Raw genomic sequence first — 24973 nt, forward strand, 5'->3', positions numbered from 1 at the left:
CTCTTTCAGAATTTTCCACAGTTTATTGTGATCCACACAGTCAAACACTTTGGCATAGTCAATAAAGCAAAAGTAGATGTTTTTCTGGAACTTTCTTGCTTTTTTTGATGATCCAACAGATGTTGGCAATTTGATCTCTGGTTCCTCTACCTTTTCTTAACCCAGCTTGAACATCTGGAAGTTCATGGTTCACATACTGCTGAAGACTAGCTTGGAGAATTTTGAGCATTACTTTGCTAGTGTGTGAGATGAGTGCAATTATGCAATAGTTTGAGCATTCTTTGGCATTGTCTTTCTTCGGGATTGAAATGAAAACTGGCCTTTTCCAGTCCTGTGGCCACTGCTGAGTTTTCCAAATTTGCTGGTATATTGAGTGCAGCACTTTCACAGCATCATCATTTGAAATAGCTCAACTGGAATTCTATCACATCCACTAGCTTTGTTCATAGTGATGTTTCCTAGGGCCCACTTGACTTTGCATTCCAGGATGTTTGGCTCTAGGTGAGTGATCACACCATCATGATTATCTGGGTCATGAAGATGTTTTTTGTATAGTTCTTCTGTGTATTCTTGCCACGTCTTCTGAATATCTTCTGCTTCTGTTAAGTCCATACAATTTCTGTCCTTTATTGTGCCCATCTTTGCATGAAATGTTTCCTTGATATCTCTAATTTTCTTGAAGAGATCTCTAGTCTTCCCCATTCTATTGTTTTCCTCTATTTCTTTGCACTGATCACTGAGGAAGGCTTTCTTATCTCTCCTTGCTATTCTTTGGAACTCTGCATTCAGATGGGTATATCTTTCCTTTTCTCCTTTGCCTTTCGCTTCTCTTCTTTTCACAACTATTTGTAAGGCCTCCTCAGACAACCATATATACAGTACCATGTGCCAAATAGATAGCCAGTGGGAAGCTGCTTTAAAGCGCAGGGATCTCTGCTCCATGCTCTGTGATGACCAGAGAGGTGGGGGTGGGTGTCCAAGAGAGAGGGGATATATGTATACATATAGCTGATAGTTGTACAGCAGAAACTAACACAACATTGTAAAGCAATTACGCTTGAATTAAAAAAAAAAGTGAACCAAACACCTCTAGTCAGAGATCAGCATGTTCATAAAAACAGAGGCATGAAACAATAGAAGATTATACCCGGGAAACTTTAGAGCCCAGTGTCTTCAGAGTGTCGGGAGGTGAAAGTAGAGTAGGGTTACTTAAAGTCTGGTCCTTGGACCAGCAGCTTTGGCATCACCCGTGAACTGTTGAGAGCTGCCAGTGTACGGGCCCCACCCTGACACACAGGCGGAACCTAAGGGGCTGAGACCCAGGAAACTGTGTTTTCAATAAGCTTGCCCATTGGCTCTCATGCACGTTGAAATTTGAGAACCACTGAGTTAGAGAATCAAGTCAACTAGACCTACAGAATGCCAAAAGCTGGTCTGAAAAGACCAGTGTGTAGCAAACAAACCCCAGAAGATCTTAGACATCATGATTGGCTCCTTGTGGGCCTGCTTTTTAAACCTAATAACAGCCAGGAGGAATCCAGTTTGTAGAAAATGTCACCACCAGAAGACTTAAAGTAAAACAGGTTACTTCTAACCAGATGTCTTAGAAGCCAGGTCCTGTTGTGTCTACAAGTCACAGTTATTTTTGTGACGGGAACAGCCCATGTTGTCTGTCTGGGTTACCAGCACACCTAATTACAGCAGCATCCGCAGTACTGTGACAGATACGATCTCCTGCCCGGGAGATTATCCCGTGGCTGAACAGTTTTAAGCCAATTTAAACAAAAACAAAACCGACTTACCTCATTCTTCAATCATCATTAATTAAAGACACCCTTCTGCTAGAGGCAGGCAGGGCTTTTGCTTTCTTTTAAAGTTGCAAACAAGCCCTGGAATAAAGACTTCGCAGGGAGAGTTTCTATTAATGCAGCACGAGGATGCCACTCCACAGGCGTGTAGACAAAGCCCCACTGAAATTGCCAGGATGGGACATGAAAGTCGTCACATCAACATGTGATTAGAAAACTGAGCTGCTGTGCCATCTTCCTCCTCCTCTCCTCTCTGCTCTCCTTTGGATCCCTGATGCCTAGAGAATGGGGCAGTTGGTGGCTACCATTTTACTTAGCGACTAAGTGGAAGCATGTGATGACGGTTACAATGATGACAGTATTGAGCCTACCATGGCCCTCACTTCAACCCTGGGACCTGGATGTTTGTCTGTATCACAATTTAATCCTCATAACAAGCCTGAGTTAGGTATTCATGTTCTAGTCCGCTTTCATAAGGGAAGAAACTGAGCACAAAGTGATTAGTAAACTTGCCTTGGAGTCCATGTTCTTAACCACCATGTAATACAGTCTTTCCAGGTTGCCTACATTCATTCCTCCATTTCCTCTACAAGACAACCTTGAAAGATAGGTGTTACCAGCTCTATGTTTTCAGGTGAAGAAATGAAGAATCAGGGAGATTATAATTTGCCCAAGGCCGCCTAAATAGTAAGTAGAAGGGTCAGGATCGAACCTGATTGCAAAGCCCATGTTCCTCCTTCCACTCCATACTCCTGCCGGCTACAATGCATGGGCGGATAGTAGTAAAGAGAGTTGGAAGGTTCTGGGCTGTTCATTTTTATTAGCTGAATCTAAACATGGCTTAGGTTACGGAGAGATGAGGTCCTTCAGACAGGAGATAATGAGACAAAACTAGGGGTCATGGATCCCTAAAGAGCGGAGTGTGAAAACGGATGGCTGATCAGTTTACTCAACATCTTCAGAGGGAGTTAGAATTTGGCTAAGAGGTGAAACTCTCAAGCCACTGGTTTGCAGAGCTCTCCAGGAGGAAGAGGACCTTTTTCTGGTGATGAGGCTGCCCTTTCAAATAGACTCTTCTTCTGCATTGGCCCGGAAATTAGCTGGGCCAGGCTATAGCCCAGGCCAGACGCTAATGGCTCCCCCAAGGGCTGTGATTTCAGTCACCTGCTGCTCTGGCTAAGTGAGCTGAAAAACCACAGACAACATACTTCTTGTCATTTTACTGTTCTCAGAAATCTGGGACAATAGGAATGGAAGAAACTTCCAGCCAAGGCCAAACTTAATCTTAGGTACGCGTAAACACACACACGCATGTATGCACATTTGACAACGGAGCCAAATGTATTTTTGATGAATGATTAGTGCGTGTGCTAAGTCGCTTCAGTTGTGTCCAACCCTTTGTGACCCTATGGACAGTGGCCCACCAGGCTCCTCTATCTGTGGGATTCTCCAGACAAGAATACTGGAGTGGGTTGCCATTTCCTCCTCCAGGGGTTCTTCCTGTCCCAGTGATCGACCCTCTGTCTCCCGCATTGACAGGCAGGTTCTTTACCACTAATGCCACCTGGGAAGCCTCGTAATGATTAGTGGGGCTTTCCAAGAATCTGGCAGAGTGACACTTGAAGGGGTTTTAGCACAACCTGAAGATTTATGAGTGCTATTAACTTCCTTATGTTATCAATTTTCCAAAATAATTAACATAGCAGCAGAAAGGGGTTTTCCTTAGGGGGTTTCCAAACAGGGGTCTGATCACTTTATCCATCCTTAAGTTTGTAGTGCCAAAAATAATGAGCAATCTTATACTCACACCACTGGGGGCCTTTCTACATTAAGAGGAGGATCTACACTATGGGGAAGAGAAACAACGACTAGTTCATTTCAGTCATTCACTGAATTTATTATGTGGAGAAAGCGTGGAGAAAAAAAAATATCTTAAATTTTTAAAATAAAATGTTATACAGTGTTAATCAGCACTCGTTAGAACCAATTTTAATGGCCTGCTAACTTTCCCAAACGCATTAAGTTCTGAGATGGCAGAACTGTGTCTTATCACTGATATGACACCCCAGGGTTTAACAGAGTGCCTGGCACATGGCTAACGCTCAGTAACTGTCTATGCAGCAACCATCCTACTGGGGTTCCTTCCAGTAACTTTGATGATGACGACAGAGATGGTGGTGGTGGTGGCAGAACTATGTACTTGGGAAGCAGTGTCCATCTGCCTCCAAATGATGCTATCAAATAGTTAAAGCTACTGTCCTCATCTTAAAGGGGCTTCCCTGGTGGCTCAGTTGGTAAAGAATCCGCCTGCAATGCAGGAGACCCAGGTTTGGTCCCTGGGTTGGGAAGATCCCCTGGGAAAGGGAACAGCTACCCACTCCAGTATTCTTGCCTAGAGAATCCCATGAACAGAAGAGCCTGGCAGGCTACAGTCCATGGGGTCCCAAGAGTCAGATATGACTTAGTGACTAAACCACCACATCATCTTAAAGAGGAGGGACGTCAAGGTTAGTGAATCTCTGTTACATGATACAGTGATGGTATTAATAGAACCTGCTAGAAAATGCGAGGGCTGGGACAGAAACTGACATCCCCCTGATCCCCAGTGGAATCTCAATTCTTAGTCACTGTTTTAGTCTGCCTGCCTGTGGTCAGTGGGACGCTTCAGGTGGTGAACTTGAATTCTTGCCTGGGGTCAAGAACAACAGCCCTGAGGTTATTTCAACATTATTTTTTGTGTGGAGAGAGGGAAGTGTTTCTATTTTGTACCACAGTCTGTGTGGGTGTTTCTTTTGGTGACAGAGCCCTTTGCAACTCACCATTGGTGATTCCAAAATGACTCCAAAGTTTCTCTGTAAGTTCCTTTTTTTGAATCCCACCCTGAATCTCCCAAACACAAAGAGAAGCTCTGTTACAAAGTGGGAATGAGGTACCCAGAAAGGTTCATAAAAGCCAATATAACTCATAATTAAAATGCAGTGTTTCTACAGTGATAAACTAGTAATTAAGCAAGATGGAAAAGTAAGATATAATTCATAAAACTGTTTGATGCTCAAGGAAATACAGACTTAATGAAGAGAAAGATAATTAAAAAAAAAATCTGAAGACCCCGAAACCTTTCATAAAGACTTTAGACACAGATAATGCTGACACTTTAATTCCAGTTTCTCTTTGAAATGTTTCTTTCCTGTTCATTGTACCTGAGATAAGGTGATATTACAAGGCACTCTGATACTTGACACCATCATTAGATTGATTTGGTCATGTGTAGAACAAAAGATAGAGGGAGATAAAAGGGGAGTGGAGGGGAGGGCTCCCCTGTGGGCGCTGGGCTGGGGTGACTGGAAGAGCTGGGAGGCAGCAGAGGGGAGGTGTGGTTAGAGATGAGACACTAAACATATGAGCTCCGTGTGGGGAACCAGACGTGCCCCTTGAGAAAGAAGCACAGCAGTGATGAAAAAACAAAAACAAAAAACAGGAGCACACCTGTGTGCACCACCGTGCCTGCGTGCTTGCATATTCTTACATTTGGTTGTTCATTTACTCAGTGTATGAAGCATCTTCTTTGTGCCAGCAAAATGCTCACAGATGAAGTCAGGATCCTCACGCAGCTTACAGTTTTGTGGGGAAAAGAGACAATAGACACACGAATAAATATATAAAAAAACAAATGAAATCACAGATGGTGATTATCGCCAGGATGAAATTAATTGAGACACTAGGAGAAGAAATAACAAGGGCACCAAACCAAGAGGAGGAACTTCTCCTAGACGATGCCACTTGAAAGCCGTGTGTGAGGAAGAACTAGAAGAAAATCATTTCAGGGAGAGGGTCCAACCAGACAAATGCTACTGATGAACCTATTTGCCGGGCAGGACTAGACGGAGATGAGAAGAATGGACACGCGGGCACAGGCAGGGAAGGAGAGGATGGGACGAACTGAGAAAGTAGCACTGACATATATATACACTGTCGTGTGTAAAAAGAGATAACCGCTGGAAAGCTGCTATGTAACACAAGGAGCTCAGCCCAGTGCTCTGTGATGACCTAGACGGGTGGGATGGCAGTGGGGTGAGAGAGAGGCTCCAGAGGGAGACCTGTGTATACATAGGCTGAGCACCGAGGAATTGATGCTTTCGGACTGGAGCTGGAGAAGACTCTTGAGAGTCCCTTGGACTGAAAGGAGATCAAATCAGTCAATCTTAAAGGAAGTTAACCCTGAATATCACTGGAAGGACTGATGCTGAAGCCTAAGCTCCAATACTTTGGCCACCTTATGCGAAGAGCTGACTCACTGGAAAAGACCCTGATGCTGGGAAAGACTGAAGGCTGGAGGAGAAGGGGATGACAGAGGATGAGATGGTTGGATGGCATCACTGACTCAATGGACATGAGTTTGAGTAAGCTCCAGGAGCTGGTGATGGGCAGGGCTGCCTGGCATGCTGCAGACCATGGGGTCGCAAAGAGTTGGATATGACTTAGAGACTGAAGAACAATAGCTAATTCATGTTGCCTCAGAGAAAAAACTAACACAAAATTGTAAAGCGATTATACTCCAATAAAAAAGCCAGTCTCTCTCTCTCTCTCTCTCTCTCTCTCTCACATACACACATACACAAGAACCAAGGACCTGGAGAGACAAGGAACCTAGCGTGTCCTAAAAACTGGATAGAAAGCCAGAGTGACTGCAGCTCACTGGTTAGCAGGGAGAGAAATGTGTGATGAGCAAGAAGGATGGGCAGGGTGGGTCCATGAAGAAACCCAGGACAAGCTGAAGAGTCAATTGAATTCTAGGGGTGAGGGGGAGGCCACTGGGGGTGTCTGAGGGAGGGAATGACAGGTCAGAGGAGATTCTGACCTGATTCTGACCTGATTTTAACCGGGCCCCGGCTGCTGGGAGGATAATGTGCTGGGGGTCAGGGACCAGCTGTGCTCATCGCAGTGGCATGTGTCCTCCTGTTCCTGTTATAGGCACTGCACAGACCGGTGAAGCAGAGTGCTGCATGCCTTTCGGCATTTAACAGCTGGCAGGACACTCAATGTGAAGAATGTGGTCTTTGAGACTTTGAAATTTTACAGAGTGCTAGACAACAAAAGGGGCTTCCTAGGTGGTGCTAGTGGTAAAGAACCTGCCTGCCAATGTAGGAGGCATAAGAGATGTGGGTTTGATCCCTGGATCGGGAAGATCCCCTCGAAGAGAAAATGCAATTCTCTCCAGTATTCTTGCCTGGAGAGTCCCATGGACAGAGGAGCCTGGCAGGCTACAGTACATGGGGTTGCAAAGAGTTGGACATGACTTAACACTCCTACAGACAACAAAAGTGGGAGACTCACAGAGTACTACAACTTTCTCCTGGGTTTTTGTTGTTATTTAGTTGCTATGTCTGTCCTACTCTTTGTGACCCTATGGACTGTAGCCTACCAGGCTCCTCAGAGTCCATGGGATTTCCTAGGCAAGAATACTGGAGTGGGTTTCCATTTCCTTCTCCAGGGGATCTTCTCGGACTGGGGATCAAAGCCATGTCTCCTGCTTTGGCAGGCAGATTCTTTACCACTGAGTGACTCTTTTCATAAGAGACAGGCTACTTTAAAACCCAAAATACAAGAATAAAATCTCAGGGGGGAAAAAAAAAACCAGTTTTATAGGAAACACTATACCATCCTTGTATTTTCAACATTTTGATTTAGAAGCAGTGAGAACCTCCTTCTAGGCTGGATACACACCTCCACAGCAGTGTTCAGAGCATCAATTTTTAGGAACCATCAAGCCCCCCCACCCTACTTCTCTCCCATTTCACAGGTAAGACAAGGTGGGTTTAGGAGGCAGGTGACTTTCTCAGGGTGATGATGTGATTTAAGGGCAGAGGACCAAGACCCCAGTCTCCTGACTCTGGGTTCATTCTCCTTCCATTACATCATCATGCTGTATATTTGCTGATTTCTTCTGCTTTGCCAGCTTTCAGATACCGTCCCATCTATTCCTGTCCAGGGTGCAAGCCGCTGGCCATTTTCACTTCCCTGCCAAGATTTCTGAGAGCTAAGACACTTATCAAGAAACAAGTACTCAGCAAAACAGCACTCAGCCTGAAGCCTGACAAATTGGAATTCCATTCTTTATGAAGAAGAAGGTGTGTCTTACCTGATCTTCAGATACGCTGCAACTCCAAACACCAGTAACACCACAGCAATGACCGTCACCGTGATGGCGGCGATGCTGCCTGGGAAAGAGCAAAGCACAGCAAGAAGGTGAAGGAAGGGTGCTCATTTCAGATGGTTCTGCAACAAACCCCAGGGGATGCATTCTGTTATCAAAACACTTCTCAGGTTAGGCTAAGTTGAGTAAATGGCCACTATTTATTAAGACCTTCTGGGTGACCTGGAGTTCAGAAAACAGGCCACAGTAATATTTGATTATCTTTTTAAGAATACCACCAATCTGTTGCCACTGTTGCTGCTGTTTGCAGGCAAAGTGGATTTAAAATCTCCTGAAGTCCCATTTTCTTCTTTAGTACATTTTAGCTTGTCTTTCTAGCACTCGCAAGATATTGGAAGAGCTAGGATGCTTAATCAAAGATCATGACAAGATGATGCAATTGATGTTTTAATAAACCAGAACCACACAGCTATCTCAGTGTCCAGTTCAAAAGGGTCATCTTGGTAGGAAATGTGCTACTTTTAATGACGCCATCAAATCAAAGCATTAAAAAAAACCCCACAGCTTTCATTCTTGGTAAATCTGATTTTATAGAGGATAAAGTCAAGTTTGATATATAAAATAAGGTCAAGTCTGTTAGGTAACACTATTTTTTGTTTGTAGAAATAACCAGGTACAGTTATAAAGTAACATGAATGTTTTATTGTGTAGTTTAGAATCTGGCTCCAAAGGCAACTATTAGGGCAACTTAAAAAAACCAAACAAAACAAAATCCTTTGAGCATGTAACCTTATGAGAATAACCACATTGCTTCCACAGATGACTACTTTGGAGCACAGCATGCTTTTTGTGTGAGCTGGTGACTAATAACGTATATATTTCAGATTTATTTCACCTCAGAAATGCAAGAATCAATTGGGCTCTTGTCTCTTAGTTAAAGTGACTTTTTGTTAAAAGTGACTAAAATTGTTATTAGGGGCCCCATTTACTATTTCAGGCCACTGAGAAATTATTTTCTACTTGAACAAATGAATGGGACTCTTAAAACACATTGGGAAGAGCTTCAGATCTAGAAGATGTAGATTCAAATGTGGTTCGGTCATTATTAGCTGTCTGAATGTAGGCTATTAACCTTGTCAACTCATACACTGCTCACCTGCTATATATACCTTTATATACAGAAAGAAGAGCTGTTCTACTCGTCTGCATAATTTTAAGAAAATTAAATGAGATGCCCTATGCACCAAGCTGGTGCTAGTGGTAAAGAGCCCGCCTGCCAATGCAGGAGATGTGAGAGACGTGGGTTCGATCCCTGGGTCAGGAAGATCCCCTGGAGGAGGGCATGGCAACCCACTCCAGTATTCTTGCCTGGAGAATTCCACGGACAGAGAAGCCTGGTGGGCTACAGTCCATAGGGTCACAAAGAGCTGGACACAACTGCATGTACCCACGTGTACCAAGCTAAAGCCCTATCCAGACATGACTTCCTGGACCAGTGCCCATCTTTTATGGATCCATCAAGGTGACGGATCTGCCCCACATTTTTGGAGATATACTATTTGTAGATTATTTTGCCACTTCTTATATTTTTCCCTCTCTCTTATGAATGGCTTTTGTGTATTGTGCTTCTCATTAGTCATTCCATCGAAGGAATTAGACAGAGCTAAGAAGCACAAATCAGTCTACCCGTGAACTCTTTAGTAACTCCCCCAAGGTTTGGGTGAAAGAAGGCTGCAGTGGACATCCATGCCCCAACTGGTTATAATTTCTAAAAGGCCAAGGAGGAATTGCTAACATCGAGATCAAGACCAGACCTTGACTGTCTACACAGACTGACATCGTGCACCATTTCAGAGCTCCCACACCCTGAACACTCACACATCCATCTCTTTGCTACTAGAGTCGTTTAGAGCCAGACTGGCATAATTATCAATATATTTCTCACTCCCCATTTACTACTATCAAAATATGATTATGGCACCAAACACTCAAATATGCAGACTGGATCAAGCAGAGAAAATTCAAGATCAGATCCCTTTATGGAACACCTCTACTCCTACTTTGAAAGGTGGCACTTAGTTTCCTGGTCTTCAAACTGTGCTGAAATTAGAACAATTCAAAGTTCATTGAAACCTCTTAACAGCTGTTTTAAGAGCTTGAGAAATGAGGATTATTACTGCACAATAAAATAATGGGGGTATTTCAGGATTTAAAAAGATACACTGATCGCAATTAGGAGCAGTTTTGAAAACTGATCTTTGAATTTAATCTCCTCCTTTCAAAAAATGGGAGAAGAGAAAGAATATAGTTGATTTCTCTGTCAGACCCTTCTTTCTTGCCCCAGGATATGATTAATATAGGAGACCATAGGTTTGACCTTTCCCAAAGTTTCTTCCCTCACTCTAGGCTGTTGGATCTTCTCCAACTTTGCGATTTACTGGATTTTTTTATATACCACCTCTTATTGAAGATAAAACAGGCAGTTCCCACTGTACCGCAAAATGGACCAGCCATACATAAATGTAGATAGCCTCCCATTTGGACTTCCTTCCCATTCCGGTCACCACAGTGCACGAAGCAGAGCTCCCTGTGTTGTACAGGGTGTCCTCATTAGTTGTCTATTTTATACATAGGATCAATAGTGCATAGACGTCAGTCCCAGTCTCCCAATTCATCCCCCCCGCCGCCCCCTTTCTTCCTTGGCATCCATATATTTGTTCTCTACATTGTAAAGCAACCACAGTCCAATAAAAATTAATTAAAAAAAAAAAAACTTAATGGAGATTCCACAAAGCTTTGGTTAATGTGAATTATATTTATTGTATTTGTCATAATAGAAATTGAAACTGAATTTGTCATTTAAAATAAAATACTAAACCTTAAAAAAAAACCCAGCAGTTCCCCAACTCATGTTGCTATTTTTTTTTTTAATACAGCGAGTGGTAGAATGACTCACTTCTCTGACTGGTGGCTATCTGGCTCTTGGTGTAGACAAGTCTTCAAATAAGGCTCTTGAAGGCCACCCTTCTTGGTCATAAAGGACAGCCCACGTGACCAAAGCTGGAATCAGCAGGTGATGTCCCCTCATGAGCCCTTGAGGGCAGCTGAACAAAAGGGCATTTCTGAGGGTTCTTACTGCCCAAAAGGAGAACAAAACATGTGAAGTAAAATGGACTACACTTATATATTTGGGCCACTTTATTAACTATTCTGCCACCCAGCTCGTCTCAGAGGGTGCCACCTAGGGGGGGCAATGGTCTTCTGGAACTGGAAGGCTTTCATCAGGCCCTGGTCCTAGGACGTCTCATGTCCTGAGCTTGCTCTCACCTCCATGGCAGCTGCCGCCATCAGAAGCTGCTGAGAAGCCCCTCCTGGGAAGTTCCACACCCCAGGACATAGCGGTCTGAGCATCTGAGGGGGTTGCTGAGCCAAAATGAGCCCAACTGTATACAGTATCTGAAAAGGCTGGATTTCCTCCTTGCGAAAACAAATGCCATTTCCCCCTGAGTTCTGGTTAAAGCAAGCTGGACTTTCCCTTCACTTGCTACTTTTCTTTTGAGGTGGAGGGGCAGGTGGAGAAAAAAACAAGGAGGGTGTGATGGAGCAGAAGAAGCTCTGTGAAGGCTGAGGCTTCTCAGAGGGTTTTCATATTTCCCCCACTTTTGTAACAACACAGGATAAAAAACCAGAACAGGCTAAAGAATAATCTATTCTATACTTGCAGTGGTTACTTAGGTCTGGCACTGGGCCGCGAAACTTACAGCTCACGTCTCATTTAATTCTCTTTATGAGGTGAGGAGAAGGAGTCCCATTTGATAGATGAGCAGTCAAGGCTCAGAGAGATTTAAGAACTTGATTCAGATTTTACAAGCTGGCAAATCATTAAGCTAACATTTGAACCCAGGACAATTTCCTGGGGTTTGCCTGTTTAATCATTAATATACTGGTTACATCTCCACCCTTTTTTCAGCTTGGTCAACTCCTACGCTTTCCTCATGACAACTAAACATCAGCCCTTCTGGGAAGCTTTCCTGACACCCCTGAGCAAGTTGAAGCGCTGTTGTACGTCCTCGGTTCTTTGTATCTGCTTTTCGTAAACACTCTGTGTTGTGTTTGCGATTTTACCCAGACAGACTCTCACATACATCCTGTGTCTCTTCTGCCACATCCCTGAATTCTCAGCACCAGGCAGCTTCTAGCCCACTGTGGGTGTTTAATTACTTTTTAAAATGTTGAATAATTAAATGTAATATGGACAAAGAAAAAAGATAACTGGCAGTTTTTGAGCCCAGTCACTGTGCTGAGAAAGTTCTTAAACAGCAGTCTCCCCACCCAACCATCTTGGAACCTTGTGCTCTGGGTCTCTCCTGAGAGGCTACTCCCATGACTACAGCTGTGGTCCAACCACCGCAGCATGTGCTTGTGAGTCCCCAGGGATGACTGAGCAGGAGGAGTTATTTTAGAAATATCTGTCTGAATAGAATCCGATTATATCCTTGAAATAGCCAAAGCAAAATCCCACAAAGCCATGCTCCTGGTCAGACTTTGAGCGGACTACCGAAAGACAGGCTTTCCTGAAGGGCATCACTTGTCTTATTTGACTCTGTCCTGTGCCTGTGAAGTCCTGGAATAAACTATGGCATCATTTTAAGGGCTCTCTCTCCCAACACCTGCCTCTTTTTATTATATTCCATCTAGTCCTTCGCAGACACAGGGAGTCCTGCACACACAGAAGGAGCTCTGTCCAGCCTACTTCCCTGTCACTTGTCCTAAAGGTGCTCTCCTGTCTTCCCGGGCTTAGCAATATTCCCAAACCTCAGATGTCCTCATCCGAGGGGGCTCTTCTCATTTAGGGGGTTCCTTTATTTCTCCTATTTTAAGCATGAAAGAAACAGTTCATCTGACCTCTTGGCAGGATACCTGCTAATCATATCCAGAAATGAGAATATTAGGATGTGATGACATGAACTCAAATGGCCTCTGAAAGAAAGAGTTTTCCTAGGTTCCTCCAAAAAGTTGCAATTGCTCTGACAGCACCAGGGGGCAAAGGAGATGACAGTGGGATGTTTCTAGTGTGACAAAAGAAGGTGTGTCTTGCTGCTCTTTGTGGATGACTCCTGAACTACGTTCTCCTTGGAAATTCATCAGTTAGCTTGTTTAGAATGCATGTGTAAGTGCTTTGGTCAGGATCTTGGGTATGAGTGTGTGTGTCTGATCTATTTTGAGAAGTCTTTAACAAACCTCTTGACTGTTTTTCAGTGTTCTTGATCTTTTCTTTCCTTTTCCTGGTCTAGAGAATAGGTAAGAAATGAACAAGAGGAGCGGGTGGCCACTTCAGAGTGTGTGGTGGCTCCTTCAGTTAAAGCCACCAAGAGGAAAGGAACATTCTGTCTCAGATGAACTCTTCTTGAAAAGAATGTGTCTGCCCATGAGCTGGAGGACAGAAGTGGGCAGCTGGTAAGGAAAGGAACTGGAGGGCTGACCTCTGGATGTGCCCAAATCTCCCTTTATTGCACTAAGGAAGGGCTCTCCCCACTTTACAGTAACAGTCTCATGTCACAACTCCTTCCTCCAAACAACAAGGGTAAGAGTAATAAACAACAAGAATACAAATTACGACAACCAACATTTACTCTGTGCCAGGATTGCTCTATAAACGTCACATATTTCGATTCAAGCAATCCTCACAAGAACTATGTGTGGTGGGTCCTCTTGTTATCTCCATTTTACAGATGAGGAAACTGAGGCACAGAGAAGTTAAGGGCACAAAGCCCATGGTTGGTAATTAGAGGGACTGGGATACAGGGACTGGCTCCCGAGTCCACACTATTACCTGCTGGGTTCTCCTGCCATCTGGACCCTAGTATCAGATCCCAACGTGAAATAGAAAGTGTTAGTTACTCAGTCAAGTCTGACTCTTTGTGACCCCATGGACCGTAGCCCACTAGGTTCCTCTGCCTATGAGATTTCCCAAGAAAGAATTCTGGAGTGGATTGCCATTTCCTTGTCCAGAGGATATTCCCAACCCAGCGATCCAACTCAAGTCTCTTGCATTGCAGGAGAAGCACGTTAGATCCGAGTCCACTTGCGAATAAAATCTGCTGCTCTGGCCCATTCTCTGTCTGCCTTCTGTTGGCTGTCTAGGAATCAGGGCCCAACTCTGGGCCATGTGGGAGTTTGGGTCCTCATATGGGTCCTGGTGGAGATGAACTGAAGCTCAATGATTCTGGTTAATGAGGAGAAGGACCAGTCAGGAGCAGACACCAGTCAGAACAGCAGCCCAAGAAGGGCTAGGTCATCAGTTTCTAGTGTGTGCTGTGGTCCAGAACTCTACTGGGAGTGTCACCTAAAGCTTACACTGCAGAATAGGCACCACCACAGGGTAGGCGGGGGCTGCAATTTGCTTTAGTCCTGTGCCTGTGGGTGTGTGCATGCATGCATGTGCGTGTAGGTTGTGATATGGGGGAGAAAACGTGAAAAGGAAAAATCTCCATTTTTGGACACTGTAATCTAGGCGGATCCTAATTTTACATTATTGAAGGTCGCTTTGACTTCTGGCCTTGAATTCTGCTAGAATTTTACCCCTGTGTTTCTTCCTACTCTATCCCATACTAGAGGAAATGAAGCTTATCTCCCTCTGACCTCAAACCAATCCCACAAGCTACAAACCAATCTCCTGATGGAGCTCCCCGGGCTTCTCTTGGGCTATGACGGTGCCAATAGAAAGACACAACAGGCAGGGATCTGAGGTTTCACCACCCAGTTGTGGAGACAAGAGTCTTGGGACCTCACAGGGGAGTGTAGCATGGGATGGACAAACAGGTGGGTACTTAAAGTGGGAGGTGGGTGGCAGCAAACTCTGTATTTCTGCCTCTGACTTGGGGGAGGATGTGTGTCTCTAACAGCAGGCATAGGGCAGAGGAGGGAGAGAAACTGTTCTCTAAAGGGTGGTCAAGACTGGGACAGACAGTATTGAAGGCTTGAGGCAAGAACCAGCTAGATGGAGACAGACACCTAACATTTCAGGCCTGAAGGATTAGCACTGAGTTTGGAGACAGAGGGCTTCCCTGGTGGCTCAGATGGTAAAGAATCTGCCTGCAATGAGGGAGGGCTGGGTTCAGTCCCTGGGTTGGGAAGATCCCCTGGAGAAGGGAATGGCAACTCACTCCAGGATTCTTGCCTAGAGAATTCCATGGACAGAGGAACCTGGTGGGCTACAGCCCATGGGGTCGCAAAGAGTCAGACACAATTGAGCGACCACGCTTTTACTTTGAAGATAGAAGCACCTTAACCGGTGTCCTCACCTGAAAACTGGGATAATCCATGTCCTTTCCACTTTGTGGCTCTGTTGGTAGGGTCACATGGGAGGATGTGCTTTGCACAGGGGCATGAATGAAGGGGACTGTAGTGAGCCTGGTCCCTTCACATTATGGGTTAGGAGACTGAGATATTGAGGGAATGGAGGAGAGAGGTATCTTACCCAAGGTCACACAACTTACAGAGGTGACAAAACTAAGGCTGCCGTCAGCATAAGTGGGTGTGATGGAAATGAAAAGGGACCATGAAGTGGCTAGGTACTCAGGACCAGACTGTGGAGAGTTCTGAAAGCCAGATGTGCTGTTTGGACTCGACAGTGGAGAGGGTGGGAACCATGGGAGTACTCTGGCCAGAGGCAGGATTCGCAAGAATCTTTTCAAGTCCAACGTGGTCTTGCAAATCACTCCCAATGATGTCTGCTCATCTTGAACCCTCCTTTTCTAGATGTTTGATCTTTCCCTTTGTACGGCACAAGTCCACAAACTTATTCTAGTCTGTAATGGTGACAGGTGTAGCTATGGGTAGGTATGCGTATACATCTAAGATAAAGACATGTGAAATACACTGTTAGACTCATAGCTTTCTGTGAACATGTTCTGCAAACTCTCTGCACTGAAAGTCCGTTAAAAGCTAAGGATACCAAGTGTACTTCTTTGTCTAGACCCAAAGTAAGTAACTCATAAAAGAACTGATTCTTCTAAAGTGTAGTTATTTGTTAAACTGAACTTTGTAAGTAGCTATGATACCAAATTAAAACTCCCTTATAAGGCATAGAGCTTGCATGCAAATATGCCACAGAATTGCTTTTAATTAGCACAATCTAAGTTTGTCTCAGTCCTCTCCACTGCACCCTTCCTCTTATAGCTTTAAATCATTAAATTACTGCTCAGTCAATTCGTCACACAGAGTGACAGAGGTGAACTTTATAAAAATCGGTCAAATATTACCCCAATTGGAATCATTTACTTCATGTTTATGCTGTGCTAAGTCACTTCAGTCGTGGCCGACTCTGTGCGACCCCATAGACAGCAGCCCACCAGGCTCCCCCGTCCCTGGGATTCTCCAGGCAAGAACACTGGAGTGGGTTGCCATTTCCTTCTCCAATGCATGAAAGTGAAAAGTGAAAGTGAAGTCGCTCAGTCGTGTCCAACTCTTAGCAACTCCATGGACTGCAGCCCATCAGGCTCCTCCGTCCATAGGATTTTCCAGGCAAGAGTACTGGAGTGGGGTGCCATTGCCATCATGTTTATACTTTCTCCTAAAAGCTAGTTAGTTTGCAGAAATGGTCAGTGGACAGACTTGGGATTCAAACTTTGGGGCAGGATCCCTAATACCTGTATTTTTCTACTTCCTGTAATCAGAAGCCCTGGTTTAGGGACTGGCTTTATTTTTGTCTAAAATATACACTACCGTGTGTAAAATAACGAGCTAGTGGGATGCTGCTATATAGCACGGGGAGCTCAGCTTGGTGCTGAGTGATGACCCAGAGGGGTGGAATGCAGGGGTGAGAGGGAGGCCCAAGAGGGAGGGTGTATATGTATACATAAGGCTGATTCACTTAGTTGTACAGCAGAAACTAACACAACATTGGAAAACAACTATACCCCAATTTTAAAAAGTACACAGGTATACCTGTGGCGGATTCATTTCAATGTTTGGCAAAACTAATACAATATTGTAAAGTTTAAAAATAAAATAAAATTAAAATTAAATTGGAAAAAAAATAAAAAGTATCTTACCCATTTGGATAGAATATAGTTAAAAAAATGTATACAAGAAACACGACTCTCTGTTGAGATAATAAAAGATTTGCATTTGCCCGAGCAAGTGCGCGTTTCTCTTTCCTTCATTTCTCTCTCCTGCAGGCATGTCAGCTGTGCTTGAAGGATGCAGGGAATGCAGGTTTGTAATTAATGCCAGGTCCTGGTGACCATAGTTTTAAAGTGTCTTCATTTCACTTGCAATTACAATCTTTCCCAACACAAATGAAGCCTCTTTGTTATAACTACCTGATTAGGTCGCCTGACCCCAGCTCACCTTTGACACCTGTCATGCGAACTAGGCTGGGTTTCTAAGAAGAGCAAACAGTGGTCCTCTTCCTCCTTCCCCACAGCATCAGGGAAAGCGGATCACCACACAGCAGCTTGCCATGAGTACTACGTCAGGGAGCATTCCTCTCACTCGGCACTCCCCAGACCAAAAGAAGCCCACAGGGAGTGAGCCTTCTTCCCGAAACAGGGGTGACCCCTCCATCTGAATGTTATTAACAGTCTCTCCTTAAAGGCTGAATTCAGTCTTGACTTAACAACAGTTCTCAGGGGACATCTCTAGTATTATGCCAAAAGCAGTAAATAAAAGCATTAAGAAAAACAACCATGGTCACAGAAGTCATGGCAGGCACCTGTTCCTTCCCTGCTACCCTGTGCTGGGCACCGAGCTGGACAGAGCCATGTGGGCATTTCCACTTAGGAGTTTAGCAAAAGCAGTTAATAAAAACCTATTCATCTGGTTACTGTGTAGAAATGGAATTCTACCCTTGAGGCTGGATTTCCCAAACTTATTTCTGCGACCAGAAGACCTGGGTTGGAAGACTGGCTTTATACACACGCTAGCTGAAGAGTCAGGAGCAAGTTGCTTCATGGCTCCCTGCCTCCATATTGTGTCTGTGGCCCTGTCTCTCCCTGTAAAGTGGCAATTCATTCAATCATTCACACAGCTGATGTTTACTGTGTGCCAAGCTTTGATGAATCACTCGCTTTGCTCTCAGAGCACTTTTACAAATTAGTGTATTTAAAATGCTTTGTCCATCATGAAGTACGGTACAAAGGTCTCAGTCTCTGGGCGTCTCTTACCCATTAACAACCCTGAAGCCAGGAACTAAGCCCTGACGTCTATCCCTAAACATGTCAGTCTCTGCTTCTCGTTCTCTCCTGCAGGACAGATTCTCAGTGCCTGGTTTTATAAGCCTGCCTAAGTTCCTCAGTCATGTCTGACTCTGCAATGCTATAGATTGTAGCCTGCCAGGCTCCTCTGTTCATGGGGATTCTCCAGGCAAGAATACTGGAGTGGGTTGTCATGCCCTCCTCCAGGAGATCTTCCTGAGCCAGGGATTGAACCCGCATCTCTTACATCTCCTACATTGGCGGGCAGATTCTTTACCACTAGCGCCACATGGGAAGCCTTTTATAAGCCTATCATTACTCTTTTATTTTTTTTAATTTTATTTTATTTTTAAACTTTAAAATATTGTATTAGTTTTGCCAAATATCGAAATGAATCCGCCACAGGTATACATGTGTTCCCCATCCTGAACCCTCCTCCCTCCTCCCTCCCCATACCATCCCTCTGGGTCATCCCAGTGCACCAGCCCCAAGCTTGATTTACTAAAGATAATTCAGCTGGAGCTGAATTATAGCTTCTACTGGGCTGAGAGGACCACATCTTGACATGATGGGGATCTCGGCTCTGAGTCATCTTTGAGGGACTGGGATGGGAGAGATTTCTGGAGATTCATTTTAAAAAAAAGATCAGAGAGTCCCCTTTATTGTTTGTCGTGGATGAGGAGAAGTTTCCTTCTTCTCTTGTGAAAATTCTGATCTGTAGTGTGAGCAGGTGAGCTGTATCATGTTGGGTCATCAAGTTTCTTGACTGAAGGACCAAGATATTTCTACTGAGGGGTCATGTTAGAAAGAGGTAAATAGATCCTGATATCTCTCTGCTATCTGCTATCTGCTATCTTTAATGCAATTAGCCTTGAGAGTATCAAAGAGATACTGGGTGCCCTGAAAACCTGGGAGTTTTCCACCTGGGGACCACTAGCTTCAAGGCAGCAGGCAGGCTGAGAAGTCAGCTGTGGCCTCTGACTTTCAACTTAGGGGCCAAGTTGAGGATCTCCTCTCTGAAGTCACCCTTTTACAGATGCCCCACGTAGAGGGGCAAATCATGTGATGCAGGTGCCATTTATCTCCATGAAAACTGAAAAACGTTTGGGTTGTTCTATGTCTTTAGTATTCCAGCGATGAAAATGAGACATGACCACAGATGAAACAATGGTGGTAGTGGTGTAGTCACTCAGTCGTGTCTGACTCTTGTGACCCATGGACGGTAGCCTGCCCGGCTCCTCTGTCCATGAGATTCTGCACGCAAGAATACTGGAGTGGGTTGCCATTTCCTTCTCCAGATAAAACAATACTGAAGAGAAAAATAAGCCAGAAAATTTGTATATGCCCTTTTTGAGATTCATCTAGTCTGCAGGTGAAGGCTCAGATCCCTTTGAGACTCCCTAGCCTTGGCAAATAAGACTTTCCACACTGACATTTTCTTGGTTCCAAGGATGCATCAAGAAGGAAGGGAGGAGCTTCTCAGGGCCCAAGACAGAGCTCTAACCCTGTTTGCCAAATAGTATGCCAGTCTGTCATGGAAAAATGACTCTTGGCTGGGAAGCAGAGAGTCAGTTTCAGGTCACCTGTCTCAACACCTTGACCAAGGGCAGTGACATCAGTATAGTTACTGCAGCCCAAGAACTTGAGGATCTCTCTGGAACCATTAGTTAATTTAGCTTTGCCTACATGTAATTAATCACTAAAGCCAGGTAGGAACCTGCTTTTGGAGATTGTATTTTACCAAGTTTTAATTTCTCCCAGACTCAGGCTGCCAAGAAAGTAATTTGCAAACTTTGATGCCAGTTAAGCAAAGAAGGCATGCTCTAGGTCTTAATCCTCCACCATCGGGTGGAAGTGGAGCCTGGGAAAAATCCTTCAAGCTCAGCTTCTGTGTCCTTTCTTCTCCATGGTTTATCTTCTCCCAGCTAGAAATCTCTAGTTGTTTGTACTCTTTACCTCTTTACTTTGGATTTCCCAAGTTTCATGAAAGAACTACTAATTTCCAGTGTGAACATCATTACTTTTCTCTTTCACACTTTGTGGATTATCCTTTTCTGAACTGTGTTATAAACAGGTGCTTAAATGGATCTTGACTACCTAATATTTATAGTAATAATCCTCTTGGAGAATCTCGAGGTGTTTTTACAAACATTTTATTTTTTCAAGTTAAAAAAAAGTCAAAGTCTAGAACAGTCAAACTCTTGTTGGTATCCACACTGAGAATAAGACCCCCAACTGTAATAATAATAATAGCTAACACTGATTTCGTGTTAACTATGTGCGAGACTCTTCGTATACTTGTCTCATTTAATCCTAAAAAGAATCCTATAAGGTGAGTGCTATTATACCTTCATTGTATAGATGAGGAAAGCGTGATACTCAGTGATGAATAAACTTCAGGTCTTTCATCTAGCCAATGGCACTGGTGAGAGCTGAACCAGGCACTCTGATGCCAAAGTTTGTACTATGGGTAACATTTTTACCCTTCTAGAGCTTGGCTAGGAAATGACCTCATAATTTCACCAAACAAAAGTATGGCAAAACGTTTCTGATGGCCCATTTCCATGGACGTACTGAGATTTATGACTTTAAACTAAGTTCACCTTAGGGTTTGGAGCCTGCATTCTATCCCTGAAGGCTGTGGGTCTGATGACAAAAGCAAGATACTGTAGAATAAAATGCTGTCTCTTGCTGGGCAGTATTTTTCTTTCCCAGGACCTGAGAAGCAAGGCATGCTGAGGACAATGTCAACTTAGCATCCATCATGAGTTCTCCGAATGCAATATTCCTGACTCAACACACCGGGGTGGGAGTTGTAGAACGTTTTCTGATGAAGACAGTGGATTAGTGCTGATCTAGTCTCACGTTCCTATTAGCATTCTGTAACCAAAAAACATGCTCCTTTGATTCAGAAGATTACAGTAAGAGTTCAGTCTGGATGTGGAATCAGGTATATTCCAACAAGTTTTCCCAATGAGCCAACAAGCCATAGATTCATTTATGATATCAGCTGTGCTTATAAGCTAAATCCCATGTCCTCAGTGAAGCATTTCCAAAATCACTTAGTCATTTAGTCACATGTGACTGATGAACATATTTGAAGCAGAAAGAAAGAAAGTGTTCCATGGAGACAAACTCCAAATGTAATGAAAGGTGATACTGAGAAAATTAAAATAATATGATGGGGTTACATTGCTACTAGATAACATCAGTGGTAACTACCTGATTTTATTATCTTGCCATAGATTTTTCAAAGGATGTTTTGTAAATATTTTAAAGCCAGATTAAGATTTAGGTAGCAAAAGTAAACAAAGGATGCTGGGGGCGGGGAAGGGAAGGGATAGTTAGGGACTTTGGGAAGGTCATGTACACGGTGCTATATTTAAAATGGATAACCAACAAAGACCTATTGTATAGACCATGGAACTCTGCTCAATGTTATGTGGTAGCCTGGATGGGAGGGGGGTTGGGAGGAGAATGGATACATGTATACGTATGACTGAGTCCCTTTGCTGTTCACCTAAAACTCCCACATTGTTAATTGATTGTACCCCAATACAAAATGTTTTGGGGGTTAAAAAAATAAAAATTAAAAGTAAACCAAAGGAGAAATAAAAGTAGTAGAATTCAGAATATTTTTAAATCTAAAATATTATCTGACAGTTGGAGCTCCTTATGGGAGTGTATGAGTGTTAGCAAGCTTAGGGGTTTAGCTTAAGTGTAAAGAATTGGGTACAAAAGAAAAAAATGTGAGTGAGGGCTTATACCAGTTCATACTCTTGTTAGCCTTGCAGTCCACAGGGACCAAAGACAGGAGCCAGCATGATGGGAAAAGAGAAGCATGGTAGGAATGGGGTGGGTAGAATCCCATAAGGTGGTAGACAGCCCTTCAGACGTCTAAAATGATGGTCATAGCTTTCCTTCCAAGGAGCAAGTGTCTTTTAATTTCATGGCTGCAGTCACCTTCCACAGTGATTTTGGAGACCAAGAAAATATATGACAAACCTAGACAATGTATTAAAAAGCAGAGACATCACTTTGCCAACAAAGGTCCATATAGTCAAAGCTGTGGTTTTTCCAGTAGTTATGTACAGATGTGAGAGTTGGAGCAAAAAGAAGGCTGAGCACTGAAGAACTGACGCTTTTGAATTGTGTGTAGAGAAGACTTTTGAGAGTCCCTTGGACTGTAGGAAGATCAAACCAGTCAATCCTAAAGGAAATTGACTCTGACTATCCATTGGAAGGACTGATGTTAAGCTGAAGCTTCAATACTTTGGCCACCTGATGTGAAGAGCCAACTCATTGGAAAAGACCCTGATGCTGGGAAAGATTGAAGGAAAAAAGAGAAGGGGACAGCATAAGATGAAATGGTTAGATACCATCACTGACTCAATGGACATGAATCTGAGAAAACTCTGGGATATAGTGGAGGACAGAGGAGCTTGGTGGGGTACAGTTCATGGGGCCAGAGTCGAACGTGACTTAGTGATGGAACAACAATGATGATGGTGTATTAGAGGGGTGTGCTCAGGTCTTCAGGATCCCAAAATTTATATGTACCCTCCAAATTTATATGTTACAGTCCTAACCTGCAATGTGATGGTATTAAGAGGCGAGGCCTTTGGGAGGTTCTTATGTCATGAGGGTTGAACCCTCATGAAAGGGATTAGTGTCCTTATGAAACAGACCTCAGAGAGTGCCCTTACCCCTTTTACCGTGGGATAACACAGCAGTAAGTCACCAGCTCTGAACTAGGAACGCTGGTGCTTTGATCTTGAACTTCCTAGCCTCTAGAACTGTGAGAAATAAATATTTGTGGTTAAATCACCCAGTTTATGGTATTTTTGTCGTAGTAGACAAAACAGATTAAGATAACGTAAAAATGTTTAATTTCTCTTCATTTTCAATTCAAAGTTTAGAACTTATGAGGTGAGGTGAATGTACATCTTTATTGTCTAAAGCTTGGTATTTAGTCATTAAAAGCCATTCATTTACTCATTCATCAAACATTTATTGTGCATCTGCTCTGAGCCAGACACTATTAGGTGCTGGGGATATATTTGTAAGCCCAAATAGACAACACCCATCCCATCATGTACCTGAAAAAGCAGTGTAAGCTGTGAACAAAGAGCCACACAAATAAATGTATAAGCACACTGCAAAGAACTGAATTGTGAGTTTGTAACAACTGAATTTGTGATAGTCCAGAGCTGGACTGGGGGCCCCAGCAGAGACTTCCTGAACAGGTGATGTTTGAGCCTAGACCTGAGGAGTGAATTGGAATTCACTGGGTGAAGTGATGACATGTTGTGGGAAGGTTCCAGGTAGAAGCATCCAGGCTAAGAAAGGCCCTGTGACAAGAGGGAGAGTCACAGGTACATGGAACCAGGAGAGAGGTGGCATGGGAGATGGAGAGATGGAGGGGTAGGCATTGAGATGAGGCAGGCTTCGTGGGCAGAGCCCTACCCCTGCTGGGGCTCTGTGGGCTTGTAGATTTCATCCTAAGAGCAGTGGATGCCCTCAGAGGGGCTGGGATGTTGGTAATAGTGAGTTTATACATGTTTTGATCAGATTTGTGTTTAATTATCATTCTGGCTTCTGTGTGGAGAACCAGCAAGATGGTAGATTGGTGCAGGAGAGGACATGAATGGACCAGTCAGGGGCTATCACAGGGGGATTACGGGAGCTTTGACATGGAAATGAGAGTGAGAGAAGTGGATGAACTTGGGACCTATTAAGAGTTCAAACCAACAGGATTCGGTGATGGAGGATTGAAGTAAAATATGTTGGTGCCATTCACCAGGCCTGGGCATGTACCATGATTTAATATTTGTAAAACTGAGCCTAAGGTAGATACAATACTTTTTTAGGATTATTGTTCCCTGATGCATTCTGAGCAGTCTGAAAGAATCTGATCAATAAATGTTTAACATTATTTTATGTTTGTTTGTTAAATCATCATCCCTCCCTTATATATTTTGAATATATCATCTAAATATACTAGTCATTAACTTACTATAAGATATATTTTTTTATGCCTAGAATTTTTCTATGTATACTTTAAAAATGATTCTTCCCCCTTTCCTAGGAGTTAATTCGTTTTTCAAATCTGTTTTCATCCTAAGAGTTAGCCTGGAATAAGGAGGTGTTTTGACAGCTGAAACTCCTGCATAGGTAGAGACGCAGAGAGGATTAGATATCTGTGCCTGCCTGGTGCCCTTTCTTTCAGGGTGTTTATTAGCACAGTTTGTAATTAATAGATACAGAGTCAGATTAGCAATTTAAAGTTCAAAGGTTTCACATTTAGGAGTCCTTCTCTTTGTAATGGAAAGCGTAGGACGGACTAAGACCAGTGGCCACCTGGATTTTACAGACAAAAGAGAATATCCAGTCTGCAACAAGCACAGTGAGTATAATTTGAAATTTTGCATTTGCAGGAATTAGGGCTGATTTGAGTATAATTTTGTGTGCGATATCAGTTTGCCTCTCAAGCTTTTGCATGGCACCACTCAATCTAGTTCAGGACATCACAAACTTATCGCAGGCCCAGTCTTCACCCTTGAAGAACTCTGATTTAGTAACACAAGATGACCCATACACAACACACCACGTCTCTCTTTTCCTTCAAAAGCCAAACAAAAACTGAAAGACAAAACTGAAAACTTGTTCTGTCTGCACAGCTGCTTTGGGATGGCTGCAGCTGCCATGGGCTTCTCCTCCCATCTGGCAGCCCTGCCCCTCAGGCTCAGCTGGCGGCACCGGGCATTTGACATCTCATGTGGCTCATTTTCACAGCAGGTCTGGAGGCCATG

The 24973-nt window shown here is 43.6% G+C and overlaps 1 protein-coding gene across 1 annotated transcript in view; it reads right to left on the reverse strand.

The window, feature by feature from the left end:
- The window catches only part of PARM1 (prostate androgen-regulated mucin-like protein 1), a 131863-nt gene that overhangs the window by 12963 nt on the left and 93927 nt on the right, over positions 1–24973 (reverse strand). The window contains exon 5 of the mRNA XM_010838196.1: positions 7948–8026. Coding sequence (XP_010836498.1) covers positions 7948–8026 — 79 coding nt within the window. The remainder of the gene's footprint in view (positions 1–7947; positions 8027–24973) is intronic.

The sequence above is a fragment of the Bison bison genome, unplaced genomic scaffold (genome assembly GCF_000754665.1).
Source record: "Bison bison bison isolate TAMUID 2011002044 unplaced genomic scaffold, Bison_UMD1.0 scf7180017864092, whole genome shotgun sequence".
NCBI lineage: Eukaryota > Metazoa > Chordata > Mammalia > Artiodactyla > Bovidae > Bison > Bison bison.